General features: G+C 42.3%; 1 protein-coding gene and 1 long non-coding RNA gene across 5 annotated transcripts in view; one reads left to right on the top strand and one right to left on the bottom strand.

Annotated features, from left to right (window-relative positions):
• The window catches only part of LOC124881678 (interphotoreceptor matrix proteoglycan 1-like), an 81344-nt gene extending 69937 nt beyond the window's left edge, over window positions 1-11407 (bottom strand). For all 3 annotated transcript variants that reach the window (XR_007041712.1, XM_047387380.1, XM_047387381.1), the window contains exons 1-2: window positions 11282-11407; window positions 1017-1238 (exon numbers count right to left, since the gene is read on the bottom strand). Coding sequence is in view for 2 of the 3 variants with exons in the window: in XM_047387380.1 (XP_047243336.1) it covers window positions 1017-1238; window positions 11282-11342 (283 nt within the window). In the remaining variant the exon portion in view is untranslated. The remainder of the gene's footprint in view (window positions 1-1016; window positions 1239-11281) is intronic.
• LOC124881679 lies at window positions 8624-11993 on the top strand. Of its 2 annotated transcripts, XR_007041714.1 has the most exons (3): window positions 8624-8802; window positions 11294-11566; window positions 11641-11993. It is a non-coding gene; the product is annotated as an uncharacterized LOC124881679 (long non-coding RNA). The 2 variants fall into 2 exon arrangements; XR_007041713.1 differs by having other exon boundaries at window positions 11294-11993.
• Window positions 11994-19881: the final 7888 nt, after the last annotated feature.

Genomic DNA, 19881 nt, shown 5'->3' with positions numbered 1-19881 from the left:
GGAAACCAAAGTCAAATTCCTTGTCGGTGCTCACAAACTTGGCCATTAAAGCTAGTTCTGATTTTACATAAAATTAACATGATCAGAACATTTCATGAGCAATCTTCAGTGCTTATATAGAAGGCAACTGGACTGCTCTCGTTTTCTGAAGACATTTCATCTCTCATGCAAAACTCTTCCAACTGAATCCACTAAGCCTTTAACATGGTTGCTGCAGGTACACAGTGATAGCTGTTGTAATAGATAGACATGCACCGAATAATCGTCCAGATATCAGAATCAACCAATTTTCTCCTGACTTACTTTGATCGGTCAAATGAATAACCAGATCTTTTTTCCTTGCTCATTGTAACAAGGTGCCTGAACTTCCAGTGGAGATGAAGGCCGAGGCAGCGTTTGTTGGAAACAGCAGGTCTTTATTTGTCCACATTTAGCACCACTTGATGGACAGTTGATGGCCTGTCAGGCATCCTACCAGCAACAAAAGTACTCTCTACTGTGATGACAAATGGCAGCCTTAAAATGTCTCAGCTGTTGAAGGACTGAACCATATTTACTGACAGGTGAGCTCACCAAACTCCATCATCCATACACTTTAATAAATACAAATATATACATTTTACAATTTACTATTATTATTTAAATATTTTATATTTTAACTTTATTCTTTGTCACCATTATGAAAACACCAAAATCCATATATAAAAATTCCCCACACTCTCTTATGCCATTGGCCTCTCCCGGAACCTTTAAATGGTGCCCGGACCCCCGGGGAAGCATTTGTCCAAACACCCTGGAGAGGACACAGAATAGACAGGCGTGTAATCACATCTTAATAAGCACCTTTTCACACTTTTACCTGTAGACTTTACACAAACTGTTTTTCTAAACAGTAGACCTTATATGTTGTGACAACCTTTCCCCATTCAAACAACCTCCACACATCCTAATAAGGAGCAGCTATGCAGACAATTTTGATGCAGCCAAAATTACGAGTTTTTATGATTTTGAAGTACCTCTTAGCTGGTAGTAGGTCTGGTGGCTGGCGAGAACTTCATCAATGCTCTCCTGGGAACAGATTCTTACTCCAGGCTGTAGAAACACCGACCTCTTGGATCGACGTCTGCTGAGCTCCAAATCTGAAGATTTGCTAGGTGCTGACATCTTTAGTAGATCAGCCAGACGCAGCAAGCCAACAGGCTCCACGTTTGGCTCCGAATTGAACCTGACGCTGCCGTCTGAGCAGGAAACACACAGAAAATGAGCCAGTAAGGGTGGAAACAAAATGACAGCAGACCAGAGCCCAATCCAATCCAAAGTCATCCAGCCATCTGGGTGTACTACAGCAGCACAGCTACTGTTGCATGAGCTTTACAACTAGCCCTGTGCTGCAGGAAGTGTCCAGGAGAGAAAACAATCAGACTTTTCAGTAGATGACCTGTGGATCACTGATCAGGGTAAACTGTCTGACTCTGGCCCACTGATTTGTGCATCACTACTAACATCACACAATGCCTGATAGTCCTTCTAGTGTTTTGCATGTTTTAAATATTGTTCGCCTTCTAGATAGATAACAATAAATCCCATTGTTCTCGTTGGTTCCCAGAGGATGTACCAACCAATGTTCTCTGGAATCAGAAATAATGTTAACCCTATAATCTAAGGATCCAAGCCCCATACTGCAGTTCACTGCTATTTTGGCCTGCACAATATTAAAACATTTTGCATTGATGATATCAGGTGCGATTTCTGCCTATTTTCTTCTTTCCTCTCTTTCTCATCTGTGACCTTCAGCATTTAGGGCAATACCAGCAGTGAGACTCTGTCCAACTGGCTAAATATTACATTACCATGACAAAAATCAGTCCATAACACTATATATATATATAGTCAGTCAGTCAGTCATTTTCTACCACTTATTCCATAGTGGGCTGCAGGGAAGCTGGTGCCTATCTCCAGCAGTCTATGGGTGAGAGGCAGGGTACACCCTGGACAGATCGCCAGTCCATCGCAGGGCAACACACAAACAACCATGCACACACTCATTCATTCATACACCAATTTAGAGTGACCAATTAACCTAACAGGCATATTTTGGACTGTGGGAGGAAGCCAGAGTACCCAGTGAGAACCCACGCATGCACAGGGAGAACATGCAAACTCCATGCAGAAAGACCCCCGGCCAGGAATCGAACCCAGGACCTTCTTGCTGCAAGGCAACAGTGCTACCAACTGCTCCACCGTGCAGCCTATATGTATATATATATATAGAATAAAATAAAATAAAATAAAGACAACTCCTTTATTTTCATGACTATAAATATTGTAGCTTCACACTGAAGGCATCAAAACTATGAATGAACACATGTGGAATTAAATACTGAACAAGAAAGTGTGAAACAACTGAAAATATGTCTTATATTCTAGGTTTTTCAAAGTAGCCACCTTTTGCTTTGATTACTGCTCCACACACTCTTGGTATTCTGTTGATGAGCTTCAAGAGGTAGTCACCTGAAATGGTTTTCCAACAGTCTTGAAGGAGTTCCCAGAGATGCTTAGCACTTGTTGGCCCTTTTGCCTTCACTCTGCAGTCCAGCTCACTCCAAACCTTCTCGATTGGGTTCAGGTCCGGTGACTGTGGAGGCCAGGTCATCTGGCGCAGCACCCCATCAAACTGTCCACTTATGAAGCAACACTGATTGACAATCAGTTTCACTCCAAATGTGATTCCAAATCCAGGCCTCCATTGGTTAATAAATTTGAACACTCAAATAACACATCCTAGATCTGAATGAATGAAATATTCTCATTAAATACTTTGTTCTGTACAAAGTTGAATGTGCTGACAACAAAATCACATAAAAATAATCAATGGAAATCAAATTTATGAACCAATGGAGGCCTGGATTTGGAGTCACACACAAAATTAAAGTGGAAAAACACACTAGAGGCTGATCCAACTTTGATGTAATGTCCTTAAAACAAGTCAAAATGAGGCTCAGTATTGTGTGTGACCTCCCTACAACGCCTGGTCATGCTCCTGATGAGACGGTGGATGGTCTCCTGAGGGATCTCCTCCCAGACCTGGACTAAAGCATCCACCAACTCCTGGACAGTCTGTGGTGCAACGTGACGTTGGTGGATGGAGCGAGACATGATGTTCCAGATGTGCTCAATCAGGTTCAGGTCTGGGGAATGGGCAGGCCAGTCCATAGCTTCAATGTCTTCATCTTGCAGGAACTGCTGACACACTCCAGCCACATGAGGTCTAGCATTGTCCTGCATTAGGAGGAACCCAGGGCCAACCGCACCAGCATATGGTCTCACAAGGGGTCTGAGGATCTCATCTTGGTACCTAATGGCAGTCAGGTTACCTCTGGTGAGCACATGAAGGGTCATGCGGCCCTCCAAAGAAATGCCACCCCACACCATTACTGACCCACTGCCAAACCAGTCATGCTGAAGGATGTTGCAGGCAGCAGATCTCTCTCTACAGTGTCTCCAGACTCTGTCACATCTGTCACATGTGCTCAGTGTGAACCTGCTTTCATCTGTGAAGACCACAGGGCACCAGTGGCGAATTTGCCAATCCTGGTGTTCTCTGGCAAATGCCAAGCGTCCTGCACGGTGTTGGGCTGTGAGCACAACCCCCATTTGTGGACGTCGGGCCCTCATACCATCCTCATGGAGTCAGTTTTTAACCGTTTGTGCAGACACATGCACATTTGTGGCCTGCTAGAGGTCATTTTGCAGGGCTCTGGCAGTGCTCCTCCTTACACAAAGGCGGAGGTAGCGGTCCTGCTGCTGGGTTGTTGCCCTCCTACGGCCTCCTCCACGTCTCCTGGTGTACTGGCCTGTCTCCTGGTAGCGCCTCCAGGCTCTGGACACTACGCTGACAGACACAGCAAACCTTCTTGCCACAACTCGCATTGATGTGCCATCCTGGATGAGCTGCACTACCTGAGCCACTTGTGTGGGTTGTAGAGTCCGTCTCATGCTACCATGAGTGTGAAAGCACCACCAACATTCAAAAGTGACCAAAACATCAGCCAGAAAACATAGGTACTGAGAAGTGGTCTGTGGTCCCCACCTGCAGAACCACTCCTTTATTGAGTGTCTTGCTAATCACCAAAGATTTCCCCCTGTTGTCTTTTTAATTTGAACAACAAGATGTGAAATTGATTGTCAATCAGTGTTGCTTCCTAAGTGGACAGTTTGATTTCACAGAAGTTTGATTTACTTGGAGTTATATTGTGTTGTTTAAGTCTTCCCTTTACTTTTTTGAGCAGTGTGTATATATGTATATATATATATATATATATACACACTGCTCAAAAAAGCAGTACCTGGGTGGTACGCTTCTTTGGGGCTTCTCCACACCGTAACTCTCCAGGATGTGGGGAAAACAGTAAAGGTGGACTCATCAGAGAACAATACATGTTTCACATTGTCCACAGCCCAAGATTTGCGCTCCTTGCACCATTGAAACCAACGTTTGGCATTGGCATGAGTGACCAAAGGTTTGGCTATAGCAGCCCGGCCGTGTATATCGACCCTGTGGAGCTCCTGACGGACAGTTCTGGTGGAAACAGGAGAGTTGAGGTGCACATTTAATTCTGCCGTGATTTGGGCAGCCGTGGTTTTATGTTTTTTGGATACAATCCAGGTTAGCACCCGAACATCCCTTTCAGACAGCTTCCTCTTGCGTCCACAGTTAATCCTGTTGGATGTGGTTCGTCCTTCTTGGTGGTATGCTGACATTACCCTGGATACCGTGGCTCTTGATACATCACAAAGACTTGCTGTCTTGGTCACAGATGCGCCAGCAAGACGTGCACCAACAATTTGTCCTCTTTTGAACTCTGGTATGTCACCCATAATGTTGTGTGCATTTCAATATTTTGAGCAAAACTGTGCTCTTACCCTGCTAATTGAACCTTCACACTCTGCTCTTACTGGTGCAATGTGCAATCAATGAAGACTGGCTACCAGGCTGGTCCAATTTAGCCATGAAACCTCCCACACTAACATGACAGGTGTTTCAGTTTCATTGTCCAACCCCTGTACATATATAAGCCAACAATTATTGCACACACCGATATTGTGATGATGATATATTTGCGATATATTGTGCAGCAGTGATCCAGGAGTACTCTATGCTTAAGAAAAAGTTAAGAGTTTATGGTAGCTGTAGTTCCTTTAATGGCTTCATCTGAGTTGGTCGCAGCAATATCTCCTTTAATCACATTTCACAGTGGAAACTGTGAAACTAAAACAAAATTGTGATGGAGTTGTGAGGAGGAACTTTAAAACGTATCTTTTTGTACATCTGTCACAAATTCACCTCAGAATGCACAGCCTCAACAAATCTTCATGATAACGCTTGCATCATCCAACATTTACAGCTGGTCTCTTCCTGTTTGACAGTTAAGGCTGAGGACACACCGGCACGTCCACGCTAACAGATTTTCTGCTGCATTAGAACCTCCTACTGATGGTGTGGTAGTTTGCTTCGCATCATAGTTAATAAAGCACAACAACAATGGAGCAGTTTGTATTTTACACATCTGTCTCACTCATTTCCCATTAAACATTCACATAGAATAAAACATTTTAACTGAGAGTAAAAAGTAATTTACTAAAAAACTATCCTGTCATCACCAGATTCAGTTCTTCTGTATGTTGTTTCCTGATAGTTTATTTTGTATTAGAATACTAATATTTTACATGAATTTATCAGTGTGCTCAACAACCTTTTGAATGACAATTTTGTTGAAAGCTTTTGCTTATCAGTCCTTTTCCAGTCATTTGAGACAGTGATCCCCTCTGCTGACAGCTTTGGCTCTCATAAGGGATGGCTTACTTTTCCTACAGAGGTCTCTTTTCTGCACAAATACAGAAATGAACTGTGAGAAAATCATAAACTGCTCCTTTTCCTTTTCTAAACACGATAAAACTTCCATCAATCCTTAAATGGGCTCCGAGGATTTGTCTTTAGCATTGAATAATTCAGTCGTGATGTGAACATTAAAGTTTTTTTAGTTTTCAGACTGCCCCAATCTGAATTAGTCTAAATGTCAAAAAGGTATTAACTCTTCTATTTTGTGTTTTATATGAACAGAATAAAACTGATCAAAAACTGTTTAAGGAATCTTTTTCTCTGCAGAATAATTCACTGCAGCTTAAATATGGTGTACATATGCAAATGACATAAACAATTAATGAAAAGAAAATTAAACAACTTAAAAATAAGCTAAACATAGAGTCAAACCTCTTGAAATGTGCAAAAGCCTTTAGTGAATAGAGATATTTCAAGAAGAGCCTTAAACTTAGAAAGTGAAGAGGGTTAGGGTTAGGGTTAGGTGCCCTGATTATTCTCTCTGCAGACCTGATTATTTGTTGCAGTCTGGACCTGTCCTGTTTGGTGGATGATCCAAACCACACTGAGATGGATGAAGACAGGACAGACTGAATGATGGCAGTGGAGAAGATGACCAACAGCTCCTGTGGAAGGTTGAACTTCTTGAGTTGCCTCAGGAAGGACAGTCTCTGCTGGACCTTCTTCTGAACATCGTCTATGAGTGAGGACCATCTCAGGTCCAGAGAAATTGTGTTTCCTAGGAACCGGAAGTGGTCCACAGCTTCTCTTTGCTGCTTTGATCTCCTTGGTCAGTTTGTTCCTGGCCTGCTTATACAGGGCCCGGTCCCCACTGCTCTGAGCATTTTCCTTAACCTTGTGCAGCTGCCTGATGAGAAGTGAACCATGGTTTATTGTTATTGTATGTGCAGAAGGTCTTGGTCTGCACAGACATGTCCTCACAGAAACTGATGTATGATGTCACCACATCAGTTAGTTGGTTTAAATCAGTGGCTGAAGTTTCAAAAACAGTCCAATCTGTGGAGTGAAAACAGGCCTGTAACATGTTGACTCATCAGTCCACTTCTTAACAGTCCAAACCACAGGTTTGGAAGCTTTTAATTTCTGCCTGTAGGTTGGGATGACATGGACCACAGAGTGATCAGAAATGAAAACAGTTTACAGTTTAAAGAAATGACTCCAGGTCTGGACGACATGTCTTCAACCCTTTGATTTCTCTGCACCAACCTTTGTTTATATGAAAGCAGATTCTTCTTGCTATTCCCCAATAAGTCCATGTTGTGAACCGCTCTGATTAGCTCAAAGCCCGGTATCAGAAGTGTGCAGTCCGGGTTGCTCTCACGTTAAGTCAGGTTTCGGTAAAGCAGAGGGCGGCAAATCTGTGCAGGTGTGAGTTTTTAGAGGTGAGGAGAAGCAGTTCATCCATCTTGTTGGCCAGGGAAAGCACATTTGCCAGGTGGATTGAAGGCAGGGGTGAGTGTAGTCCCTACTGTCGGAGCTTCACGAGCATGCCGCCTCTCTCCCCTTCTCCGGCGTTATAGCTTATAGGGAGCCGCTGCTCCGTTGGCCAGGATTTCCATGAAGCTTTCTTCAATGAATGATGGTGAAAAAATGTCAAGAGAAGACTGCCTGATGTTCAGGGGTTTCTACTGGAAGGCAGAAAGCACCAAAAAAAACACCGAGAAAACGTGAGAGCAAAGCCCAGAGGCTGCCATCAGCGGCCCAACCTTGGACAGGCAGAAGACGTATTTCAGATTTTGACCATCAGTTGACCAAATGTAGCCCATTTGTAAAAAATTATGAAACAGCCTTTTAGCCAGGTGCTGGAATTAGATGCCAACTTCTGTCTCATTGCTAATATTTATTAAACAAATATCTGTTGCTCCTTATTTACAATTAATTTTAGATGTAATTAATTATGGATTGGCAGATGTTCTTCCCGCTCACCTTTGACCACACATCTAATGGAATAACTCCAGCTTAATGATGTCAGCTAACATCAGCTTGAAAATGTTTTGAGGGAACACCCCAGCTTAGACTGGTTAACATTAGCTAGCCTAGCCAACTCAATCATCAGAAACGAAGCGCTTCGTGTCTAGTCACAGTTTTAATTCCCATTTTCCTCCCTCTGTAAATGCAACAATAAGGTCATCAACCAGAACCATTCAAACCCTGTTCAGGGTTGTGACTGGACTGGAGACGATCCCAGCAGTCTTTTAAGGTCCATAAAATATAAAAAATAATTGTTCAAGCTTATTGTTTTTATTTATGTATTTAGACTATATTGACAAACTATAATAAAGGTATCTAAATTTCAGCCATCTATCTTCTGCACCCCTTTTTATTTCAGTCACTTTACTGTGACACCTTTTACCATTTTTGGCTGATTTCTACTTGTAAAGCCCTTTGTGCAGCATGATTTGCTGGAAATGTGCTATATACATTAATTTGACCTTGACCGTGATAGCACCAGTTTATTTTCTAAGGTCATTGCTGATGTATTTCCATATTGGCATTGTGTTAACACACACCTGAATGCTCCAGAGCAACAGACGTCCAATCCTCTGCAAAGTTAATGTCACACTTACAGTGGTTGTGTGCAGGTTTATCTGTTTTTGCTGTGTTTCTCTCCTCCTACAGGGTGTGACTGGCAGGTGCAGCTGCACAGGTGTTTCTCCTTGAGCCTAATTACCAGGGCTTCTTAAGGAGCTGGAACCTGGAGGGAGGTGTCAGCCTGTTGTTTATACCAGCATGGTAACTTGACTGTGTTCTCTGCGGTTTCCTAAACCTGTTCTAAATGAGTTTCTGCTGAAGCACAAGGTGAGAACAACAGTCCTGTGAACCACCGAGCTACTCCTCCTGCCAAACCCACCTGCTGTGGCAAAGACTTGCCTCCCCCAACAAACCATCATCCACCACCAACAGTAAGCTGACTTCATTCCTGTCCCACATAAATCACCATAAGTTCTGCTAAAGAATCAATAACCTCTCTCCTCTCCTCCTCAGTGCCAGTCCAGATTTCTCTGGCCGATCCAGTCCATATTCAACCTTATTTGTTGTGTTACAAATTAACTGTTCAAACTGCTACTCTGCCTCTGCAATTGTTACCCAAGCTCATAGTTGGAAAAACTTAACATTATGATAGATAAAGCTCTGCAGGAATGTTCCTATTGAGTTTAAAGCTTAGAAATGTTAACAGCATAAGGGTTTCTCAGTCCCAATGTAGAATACCACTGTTGAGCAGCAGTACCTGCATTTTACTACATCTCATTCCAAGATGTCGAAGGTTAGGAACATTGTTGGGCTGTCATGGTTGTCAAGTCACTCTGTCACATGAAGGACTATGGCAATTCTTCAGACTGACTGAAAGGGTGCCTGTCCAAATATTTTAGAAAGTGGACCAGAGAGTGTTTTCTTCCACTGTGTTTTTCTGTGATAATGAGGAAATTTAAAAACACAGCAGATTCTTTAAAGGTTGTTACAGCATTGTCTGAAAATGATCTACTATAATGACATTTTCTTTCAGGTGTGGAGTACCTAGTTAAATTAAACCACAAAGGTAATTTAAAAAATGGTCAGAAGGAACAGGGTTATGAGGAAATACTGTTATTTTTTTTACACTCAAGCCTTATGTCAGCACAAAGTCCAAAGTATGAAGACAAAAGTGGGCAGGTTTGCGGATGTTTTTAACAAACCCAATCAAGTCTACGCACCGGCCTTAAGTCTGATGTCTGGATTCTTTCTAACAAAGTTGTTTCCCAGTATTTCAAGTGTTGATGGAGTCTTCAACTCACCAGATCTTGGGCCCTTTCCATGCACCTTGGGAGTCTCTGAAGTTGTGCCAGAAACTTTGGAACTCAAGGTTCTTAACCAAACAGTGGATTGGGTAATGACTTGGCAAGACCTGCTGCTCCTCCTCCACAGGATTGTTATGGATGTTGGAGGTCTTCCAGGCACTTCACACAGGAAGGAGACCCAGAACGTGAGGAAGGGACTCTATATGAACTATGTCCTTCCTTCCAGCCATTTATCCATCTGATGAAGCTCAGTTCATCTGCTTGGATCCAGGATGTTTTGGTTTTTTTTTGGTCATGTTCCAGATCTCAGGACCATAGGTGAGTGTTGGAGCATAGATGGAGCAGTAAATCCAGTCTTAACCACGACAGCTGGAGCTGAAAATGTGATGCATCCTCCTTTTCCCTGCTCCATCGTGACATGACGTGAGAGATCAAGGTAGAATGTCAAAATATGAATTTGGGCTGAAAGACTTATTAGGATAATGTTACCTTAGTTTAAAAATGCAAAGGTTACTCAAATGCGTCGCCCCCTGCTGGCCATGGGACAGAATCCAAGTCCTGAAGGTGAGGCCACAACATTTTTTATTATTCTTGTTCTCTAAATGTTTGACTTAAGATTATATCTATTTTTTCAACTTAATGGAAGTTAATGTTTGATCCTTAGTTTTCTCTGTTTTTTTGCCTTTTATGCTGCATGGTGTTGCTAAAGAGAACATTCTTCTGAGAAAAAAGACTCAGCTCTCTTTTAAATAGCAGCAGAACATTTTATCTCTGCAGCAGTGAGGAACACACAAATCATGGCAAATCTAAAAGAAACTGTTGTCCAAAATGACACCGTGCAGTATTTTAGTGTGAGTGTATTAGCTGTATCCATGAGTGCAGTGGAGTGAGTGTTGTTCTGCATCACAGCTGCCTAAAAGGGTTCGGGTCTGACTCCTTGTGGCCACTCCAACTAAAAATAAAAGTACTAGTTGCATTTCAAGGGTGCTTGGAGCAAAAGCATTTGTTAAACAAGAATGTTCAGCTTACACAACCGAGTCCTGCAAATACCCATCAGCAGTAAAATAGGCAGGTAGTGTTAAGAAGGGAAGATAACCCCAAAAGCTTCGGATTCATTTCTGATTTTCAGCTAACATGCTAAAGGAAACATTTAATCAGCTCCTCTTTGTTAATTTCCTTCCACCGATAAGAACTGAGACAGATGTAATTCAAACTGTTACCCAGCTGGGGATAACTCCATTAACCTAGCTCAGCTCTTCATTTGCATTGGATTCATGTTTGTACATTTTAGGAGCTCATTTTCCTTCAGTCATGCTTTGGAAGACGACAAAGTATTTTCCTATCGGACTCCTTGGTGCTGTGACTGCGTGCAGCACCTTAATGATTTTACACCAACATACTTATGCAACTCTAATAGGCTTTGCTTCACATTGTGACTGAGTTTAGTCCATTTATATTTAGTCTGCCTTCTTATCTAACTTATTTTGTCTGTAACATTCTTTCTCTCTTTCTGCACCTGATTAAAGGTCCTCAGTTTAAAGCTTTGAACACCTGATTAGCAGAGGTGATCAGATGATTTTTGCTTTGCAGATAAAATTAGATTTACCTTTGATTCCAGCTGCCTGTGAAGTCACGGTCAGCAGCAGAAGTCCAAAAGCCTGAAGCATGGTGCAGATGAGTCTCTGAAATGTGATCTTAAAATGAATCCGAGGGGAAAGGAGGGGGCCTGGTGGTGTCGTCTCAATCAAATGAAGTTCATGGGAGCAGGTCCACCTCTCATGGAGACGGAGGATGAGTCAGGGCCCTGAGCTGCAAATAAAAACCCACCAGATGAATCCCATGGATCAGATGGATCTGAAGAATGGAGACGTGAAGTTCTGCTCCCAGAGCTGTAAGTGTGGCAGGAGTGATGAGGTTAAAAAAGTGGGCACTGTTTCTGGAATAATCTGTTTATCTACTGCTCAGACGTAATCCTGCTTTACCCCATGGCCCTCGCAGCGCAGACGTCATCCTGTTAGTAGCTTTCTGGGGGCATCTGTCAGCTCTGGAGGCCCCACACTGAGCCATCATAACCTTCAGCTCCAGCTTCACAGGAGACACCAGTGATAGCAGATCTGCCTGACACGGCTCTATAAAAACCACCTGGACTTTACATGCAGTCCTTACGGTTCTGACTTTATCCTCACATCCTCCAACAGGTAGAAACATGGCTCCTGCGGTCTGCTCCTGATGGGTTTTATTTAAAGAATAATTGTCAGTGCCTCAGACTGTGACTCTGCTGTCAGGCTCAGCAAGAATAAATGACTACTTAAACCCTCGCTTCAATGCACTTTCATGCTTTTGCCACAAATCCAATAAATCCAAAAGCTTATGCCACTTGAGTTGAAAGTCTCATAGAAGAGCTGCAGGCAAATTAAATGTTTGTTTCCAGAGTTAAAAGAAATCTGCATCTGACAGGAAATAAAAATCTGACAAAACATTTAGTGTTATTTATCCTGGACTCTGTGCAGCGTGTTAACTTTAGAAGCACAAAGCAAGTAATTCACTTTTTAAGATGTGATGTTTTCAGTTTACTGAAACTCTTCATCACAGCAAGTTTTTACTTTGTTTAGGTGTTTTTAATTCAAGTGATTAAGGCAAAAGCATCGCATTACTACTGAGAGCGTTTATTATTCTCAGTTTTCAGTTTTTTTCAACCCATGCTCAAAGTTGGAAAGAAAAATACAAGAATAAATCCAAAAGTGCAGCTGTTTGAATTGGAATAATGTGATTAATATGTTTACAAAATCTGCATTAATCCTCAACAAATTATAATGTGATTTTAGTACCTGAGGTGATAACCCCAGTCCATTTTGGAGTGCCATTTCTCATCCATCCTTTCCAGCAGAACCATCATTCAAAGTTCAAGCGGGTCACAGATAGTTGGACTTTTTCTGACCCAGTTATCATTTTGATCCATTTTCCTGTTTTTTTACAATCAAAGTTAAACTTTAAGGATTTTTCCAGATTGTCTCACAGAATGTTCAGATTAGATTGTGATGATGGTTCTGATCTGGTAATATGTTTAGAACCTTTTGGATTTAACCTTCTTTCATGGCCACAGTTTCATCTGATGGCCGTCTAGTTTCTCCATCTAATCGTAGGTGCTTCTGTTTCCTTCCAGCTGGTGTGACTCCCACTTCTGTAAGAGCTACAGTTTTCTGACCAATCAGAGCCCAGAGTGCAGAGAGACACGCCCACACTTACTCGCAGTAGATTTCACCCTGGATGGGTCTGTAAAAATTGGACCCGAAGGTTCTGCTAACTGAAAGATCAGTTTTCTGGATCATCAAGAACTTCAAGCTGAGAGGCTCAGCTTGCAGAGAAGAAGGCTTTTCATCATGTCCAGAACCATCTCTATACTATCTATTGCCACCAGTGCAGAGCTTACTCAGAATGTGCTTAGGAAACTTTCAACAGGCAAAAATAGGTTCCACTAAATTCCAACCACTGCAATCCACCTTACAAGCAAAGCGGTTCTGAGAATTCAATTCAATTCAGTTTTATTTCTATAGCTCCAATTCACAACACATGTTGTCTCAAGGTTCTTCACAACAGTCAGGTTCATACATTCAAATTAATCGTAACCATTGAACAGTTCAGTCAGATTCAGTTATTTATTCAAATTGGATAAAAAGTTTTTCTATCTAAGGAAACCCAGCAGATTGCATCCAGTCAGTGACTTGCAGCATTCACTCCTCCTGGATGAGCATGTAGAGACAGTGGACAGTCACTGGTGTTGACTTTGCAGCAATCCCTCATACTGAGCATGCATGTAGCGACAGTGGAGAGGAAAAACTCCCTTTTAACAGGAAGAAACCTCCAGCAGAACCAGAACCAGGCTCAGTGTGAGCGGCCATCTGCCACGACCGACTGGGGGTTTGAGAGAACAGAGCAGAGACACAAAGAGAACAAATAAGCACTGATCCAGGAGTACTTTCTATGGGAAGGAAGAATCTGACCAATCACCTTCTAACGTATAGGACAGTGGTGTTCAAACCTTTAGTCACTTCAGTCACAAATCGTCAAGTCGAAAGGATTCGAGGGGCACAAAAATTTATAAAAAATTTATTATTTTTTTTAATTAAGCAAAAATGTATTAGTTTTTTGGCATAAGTAAATCCTTCTAGATCCAAAACTTTAAAAACTGTATTAAATTAATTAATTAAACGCAGATTTGGGTAAAAGTCACTGGATAGATGTGGTTTATTATGAAATTAAAGAAAAAGCAGAAAGCCTGGTTATTAAAAATGAATACTTTGTGGTCCTAACATTTTCCATTGTAAGAAGATTTTTATCCGTTCAGTAATAGTTTTGCCCTAAATAATAATAAAACCTCTGGATCAACCACCTGTGCTAAGGGGCCTAATTTGCGCCAGTCTTGAGTTGTAGTGGGGGGCCGAACAAAATCAGTCGCCCCTGGATTGATTTTCCTCTTTGGACACCCCTGCTATAGGACATTCTAGCTAGGATATCTTCTTTTGTCTGACTAATGTCCATCCTACCTCCTTCTTGTTTCTCCTCTATTTCCCAAAAATCTCAGTTAGAAAAAAGAAATCGACATAACTGCAATGTGAAATCTGACATTAAATGTAAAACTCCCGTTTTTCTGTCTGAAAACACCTAACCATCAGTAAGAGATGAGAGAGGAAAACTTCAGTTGGTTTAAGCCTAAAAACTTAAAGTTAACCCTGATTTCCAAATGGAGCAAACATCTGATGTGACAAAGAAGGAACTAAGCCTCTTCTCAGGTGGTTCTCCGGCTTCTGCGGTTTTCACTTGAGGGGGAAGTTGAAACCTGACTGCAGGTCAGCTCAGGCTCAGACATTCGCAAGTTTCACCTTGTCAGAGGAGCTGTGCAAAAGCAGATTAGAAAACACTTTTAATCCACTCTCTGTTTAACGGTCTGACTCTTTCCTTGCTGCCAGGAAGGAGCTGCAGCTCTGTAGTAGTAGTAGAATTAGAAGTAGTTACTGGGATTAGTGGAAGCTCCACTGTCTGTAGTAGCTTTAGAAATAGTAGCACTCTGAACTATTATTATATGCAGCAGTACAAACAGGTGCAATAATGCACACAGTGCACAAGTTTTTCTGGTTCTGGAGCTGTTTCTGCAGAGCGGGCTGATGTTGCTGCAGCCTGACGCTGGTTCTGTTCCATGTTCATTCCGTGTGTCATGATGTCTGAAAAGTTCCTCAGCTGTTTCAGGCTGAGCATTAGAACAATGCTCCAATCATCATCAAACTGGATGCATTTATGAGTTCCAGTCGAGTCTTTGATCAAATACGTCCAAAAACTGAACAAGGTGAATATTTCACACAGCAGCCAAAGGGAAATATAAAACTCAATCAATCATAAACCAACAAAATCAAAAAGATTCAACAAAACCTTCCAAACTCTGCTTTTTTCATCTTAAATCAGACGGATGTCATACTGAGGTTTTCCTATTTAAACCCGTGAGGGGGCTGTTTTAGATCAAATCCAGACAGGAGCAACAGACAATCCAGTTAATGTGCTCTGTCTAGCACCTCTGTTTAACCTCCCACCGCTAAAATAATCCCTGCAACCGTCTGTTCAACACAAACAACAAGAAGGCACGTTCTAAGGTCCGATCTGCTCTCGTTGTGAGTTCCTTCTCCAAGGACATCTAACAGCTTTTATTCCCATTTTATTGCAGTACAAAGAGTGCCCTGTTGGTTCCATGAGATTATTGCAAAAAACAAGTACCTGGCAAGTTCTACTTAAGAGTAAAGAAAGGTCTGAAAAGTACACTGTAAGCACCCTGCGGTAATATTTACACCAAGCATCCTGAAACAACCAGGAAAGCCTTGCATTCATTAAGTTCAGAACAATGACATTTGTTTTTATTTTATGATCCAAATCCTTACTGTTTTGATTTTACGGGATCTAACCTCTGCATTCGACACTGTGAATCATGACATTTTGATAAATAGACTGAAGGACTTCTTTGGCTTTTCTGCTGTTTTAAAATGGTTTAAATCATATGTTGCTGAGAGATCTTTTACTGTTTTTATGAATAATTAGTTTTCAAACACATCTTCTCTGCCTTGTGGTGTTCCCCAGGGATCTGTTTTGGGTCCAATGCTCTTTTATTGGATATTTATCCTTTAGATAAAAATCCACAAATGCTAAAACAAATGTTTATTATTACATGAATGCTGATGACATTCAATTGTACTTCTCTTTAAAAATATCTGAATTGCACAAACTGCATGTACTTAGCCAAAGTTAGTCAGAAATCAAACGGTAGCTCTACAATAACTATCTGCAGATGAATCAGAATCAAAATCAGAATCAGAAAAAACTTTATTGCGAGATTTCCCACGTATGAGGAATCTGCTTTGGTGGTGAGGTGCTACACATAGACAAACATACAACTGACATAAATACATTTGGAAATACGTAGTTAAAACAAAAACAAGTTGTGTAGGAATGTTATGAGAAAAATAATGCACCGTGGCAAATATTAAAGATATACAATAACAACAATATAGAATTAAATGGTCCGTTGTGGTGAAGACAGAGCTGAGCCGAAAAGCGAATCTCTTGATTTACCGGTCGGTCTACGTTCCTATCCTCACCTACGGCCATGAACTTTGGGTCATGACCGAAACAACAAGATCCCGGATACAAGCGGCTAAAATTAGCTTCCTCCATAGGGTGGCCGGGCACTCCCTTAGAGATAGGGTGAGGAGCTCGGCCATCCAGGAGGGGCTTGGAGTAGAGACGCTGTTCCTCATGCATCTCTACTGGATGCCTCCTGGACTCCTTCCTCGGGAGGTGTTCCAGGCTCGTCCCACCGGGAGGAGGCCCAGGGGACGGCCCAGGACACGCTGGAGGGACTATGTCTCTCGGTTGGCCTGGGAACGCCTTGGGCTCCCCCCGGAGGAGCTGGAGGAGATGTCTGGGGAGAGGGACGTCTGGGTGTCTCTGCTGAGTCTGCTGCCCCCGCGACCCGGTCCCGGATGAAGCGGAAGACGACGAGTACGAGTGTGAGTAGAATTAAATGAAATAGTATTTACATGTACTGATATGTTATATTATTTGCAAGGAAAGAGTGTCAGTAGGGGACCAGGCCTTGTTAACGAGACTAGCTGCAGACAGGAAAAAACTGTTTTTGTGGTGAGAGGTTCTGGTCCTGATGGACCGTAGCCTCCTGCCAGAGGGGAGAGTCTGAAACAGTTTGTGTCCAGGGTGGGATGGGTCAGCTGCACTGTTTCCTACTCGCCTCCCAGTCCTGGAGGCAGTTCCTGAAGAGAAGGAGCCAATCACCCTCTCTGCAGAGCCAATGATGCGCTGCAGCCTGCCCTGGTCCCTGATGGTGGCAGCAGCGTACCAGATGGTGATGGAGGAGGTGAGGATGGACTCGATGGCGGAGTAGAAGTGCACCATCAATGTCTTTGGCAGGCTGAACTTCTTCAGCTGCTGCAGGAACTACCTTCTCTGCTGAGTCTTCTTGGCGAGGGAGGTGATGCCAATGAGGTGGTGTCATCCACAAACTTCAGGAGCTTGACGGACTGGTGGCTGGAGGTGCAACTGTTGGTGGACAGGGAGAAGAGCAGAATGGGAGAACACAGCTTTGAGGGGAACTGGTGCTGATGGTCCTGGGATTAGAGAGGTATTTTCCCAGCTTCACGTGCTGCTTCCTGTCTGTCAGGTAGATCATGATCCACCTACAGGTGGAGTCAGGCACGTTCAGCTGGGAGATCTTGTCCTGCAGCAGTGTCGGGATGATGGTGTTGAAAGCAGAGCTGAGGTCCACAAACAGGATCCTGGCATAGGTTTCTGGGGAGTCCAGTTGCAGCAGGATGTAGTGAAGGGCAACATTTATTGCATCATCCACAGACCTGTTGTCTCTGTAGGCAAACTGCAGGGGATCCAGAAATGGTTCTGTGATGTATTTAAGGTGGGTCCAACACAAGGTCCTCAAAGGACTTCATTACCACAGAGGTCAGGGCAACGGGTCTGAAGTCAATCAATCTATCTATCTATCTATCTATCTATCTATCTATCTATCTATCTATCTATCTATCTATCTATCTATCTATCTATCTATCTATCTATCTATCTATCTATCTATCTATCTATCTTTAGTCCAGACACAAGGATGGTCCATAGTAAAAAATAAATAAAAACCAACAGAAAGCACATACAAAAAAGAACATAAAAACAAATAAAATGACAAGTTAGAAAAATCACAACACATTTTATTGTTCATTGACCCACAAATAAATTATGATGCCAATGATTCCACAGTCTTGAAGTAAATCTGACTACTTAGTGCAGGGTTTACTAAAATTACAATTAGCCATTACATGTCACAGATAATCTATACATACACCTGTACATAAGATTCCTGAGCACAGCAGGACATGTGGGTACATCACCACCTGCAAACAGGTGACTAGCACTACTCCATCTAGGTAGTTTGAGTAGTAGCCTCATAGCGTCTTTTATGCTACCTGAAGTTTCTGCATGCTGCCTCTTTTGTATTGTCGCCATAGATGGGCAGTGTACATTGGAGTACAGAAGGCTTTAAAAAGAGCTATTTTTGTGCAGGGTGAACACATATCAAATTTTCTGACCAGCATATTAGCTTGTGCATACATTATACAATGCTGCCTCTAAATGTCACAATCATCAGACAGGTCATCAGTTATATAATGTCCCAAATATTTAACCTCATTGCATATGTTGAGAACAGTACCAGACAGGGAAAAATCTGGGGTTATCAGATGTTTATCTGCCTTGCTTCTAATGTTGCTCTTCTTGGCGTTATACTTAGTATCAAAGTCATAGCCATATTGAGAGCATTTCTTTAGTAACTGTTGAAGGCCAGCACTGTATGGACATAGGACCACCAAATCATCCGCATACATCAGGTGGTTAATTATGTGGTCACCAACTACACAGCCTGTTTTCCGGCAATTTAAAAGCTTTGACAACTCATCCATATAGATGTTAAAGAGGAAAGGAGACAGTATACTTCCCTGCCTGAGCCCATTTCCAGTATTAAATGCATCAGACACAATATTACCCCATTTTACGTACATTAATTGATGCTCATACCAATAAACAAGGACAGGACTCCTGTGGTTTTTTTTTTTTTAGACAGGGATGATAATTGATGCTTTGAAGCAGGCTGACACATGGCGTCTTCAGTGAGGTGTTAAAAATGTCTGTGAACACCAGAGACTACTGATCAGCACAGTGCTTCATGGGGAGACACGGTCCGGTCCAGCTGCTTTGCGGGGTTTCTGCCTCTTAAACAGTCTTTTGACTTCCTTCTCTGAAATGGAGAGGGGAATGGGTGGAGTGTGTGGAGCTGGCCATCTCGGAGGAGAGAGGGGAGGAAATGGTGGACTGGGGTTGAGGTTGAGTGGAGGAGTCATGGGGGATGGTGACCCCATGTGACAGTATGTGAGCTTTTTATCTACTTCTGTGCTACAGAGTATTTACTGGCTCTTTTAAGAAACAACTAAACACATACTTATTTAGACAGGCTTTAAGTTAATAATATGTTTTTATTATTTGTTTTATTCCTGTGAAACTCCTTTAAATTCCTTTATCTGTAAAAGGTGCTAAATAAATAAAAATTACTTATTTTCATCTGGGTTTTAGGATCAGCGGACTTGATCTTTACCCCCACAGAGGTGCTCCGGGGGTCAAGGGGGGTAATTGTCCAGAGCATCTGTTCTTTGCGGATCTGGAGAACATTGATAACCATGTTCCTGAAGCATTTGGTGGAAACTGCAGCAGGAAAATAGCACAGCTAATAGCTTTTTGGTCTCTGAAGAACCAAAGTATGAGCTGTGATCACATTCTCAGCTCCAAGTCCACCTGATGACTACTGCTGGTCCTGTTTCTGGTGTTCATAGACAGCATGAGGAAGTCTCCTTTCTGACCCTTAGGATCTCTCCTTTTGCAGATGATGTGGTCCTATTGGTGTCAGTCTCTTAGTTAGAGACCATGGTTCTTATCAGGAAAACGTTGGACTGTTCCTTCCGGGATGGACGGACGAACAGTTGGACGATGGATAATGCTCTTTAATAAAGCTTTAAACCTCCTTATGAACAGTGCTGGATGTCAAAAGTAGCAAATGTTTGCCTCTTTTGGGTCTTTCGGTGATAAATTCTTCAGGAAAAAAAA

This window comes from Girardinichthys multiradiatus, chromosome 15 (genome assembly GCF_021462225.1).
Source record: "Girardinichthys multiradiatus isolate DD_20200921_A chromosome 15, DD_fGirMul_XY1, whole genome shotgun sequence".
Lineage (NCBI taxonomy): Eukaryota > Metazoa > Chordata > Actinopteri > Cyprinodontiformes > Goodeidae > Girardinichthys > Girardinichthys multiradiatus.
The sequence above is the reverse complement of the archived record's forward strand: the minus strand, read 5'-3'. Positions and strand labels throughout refer to the sequence as shown.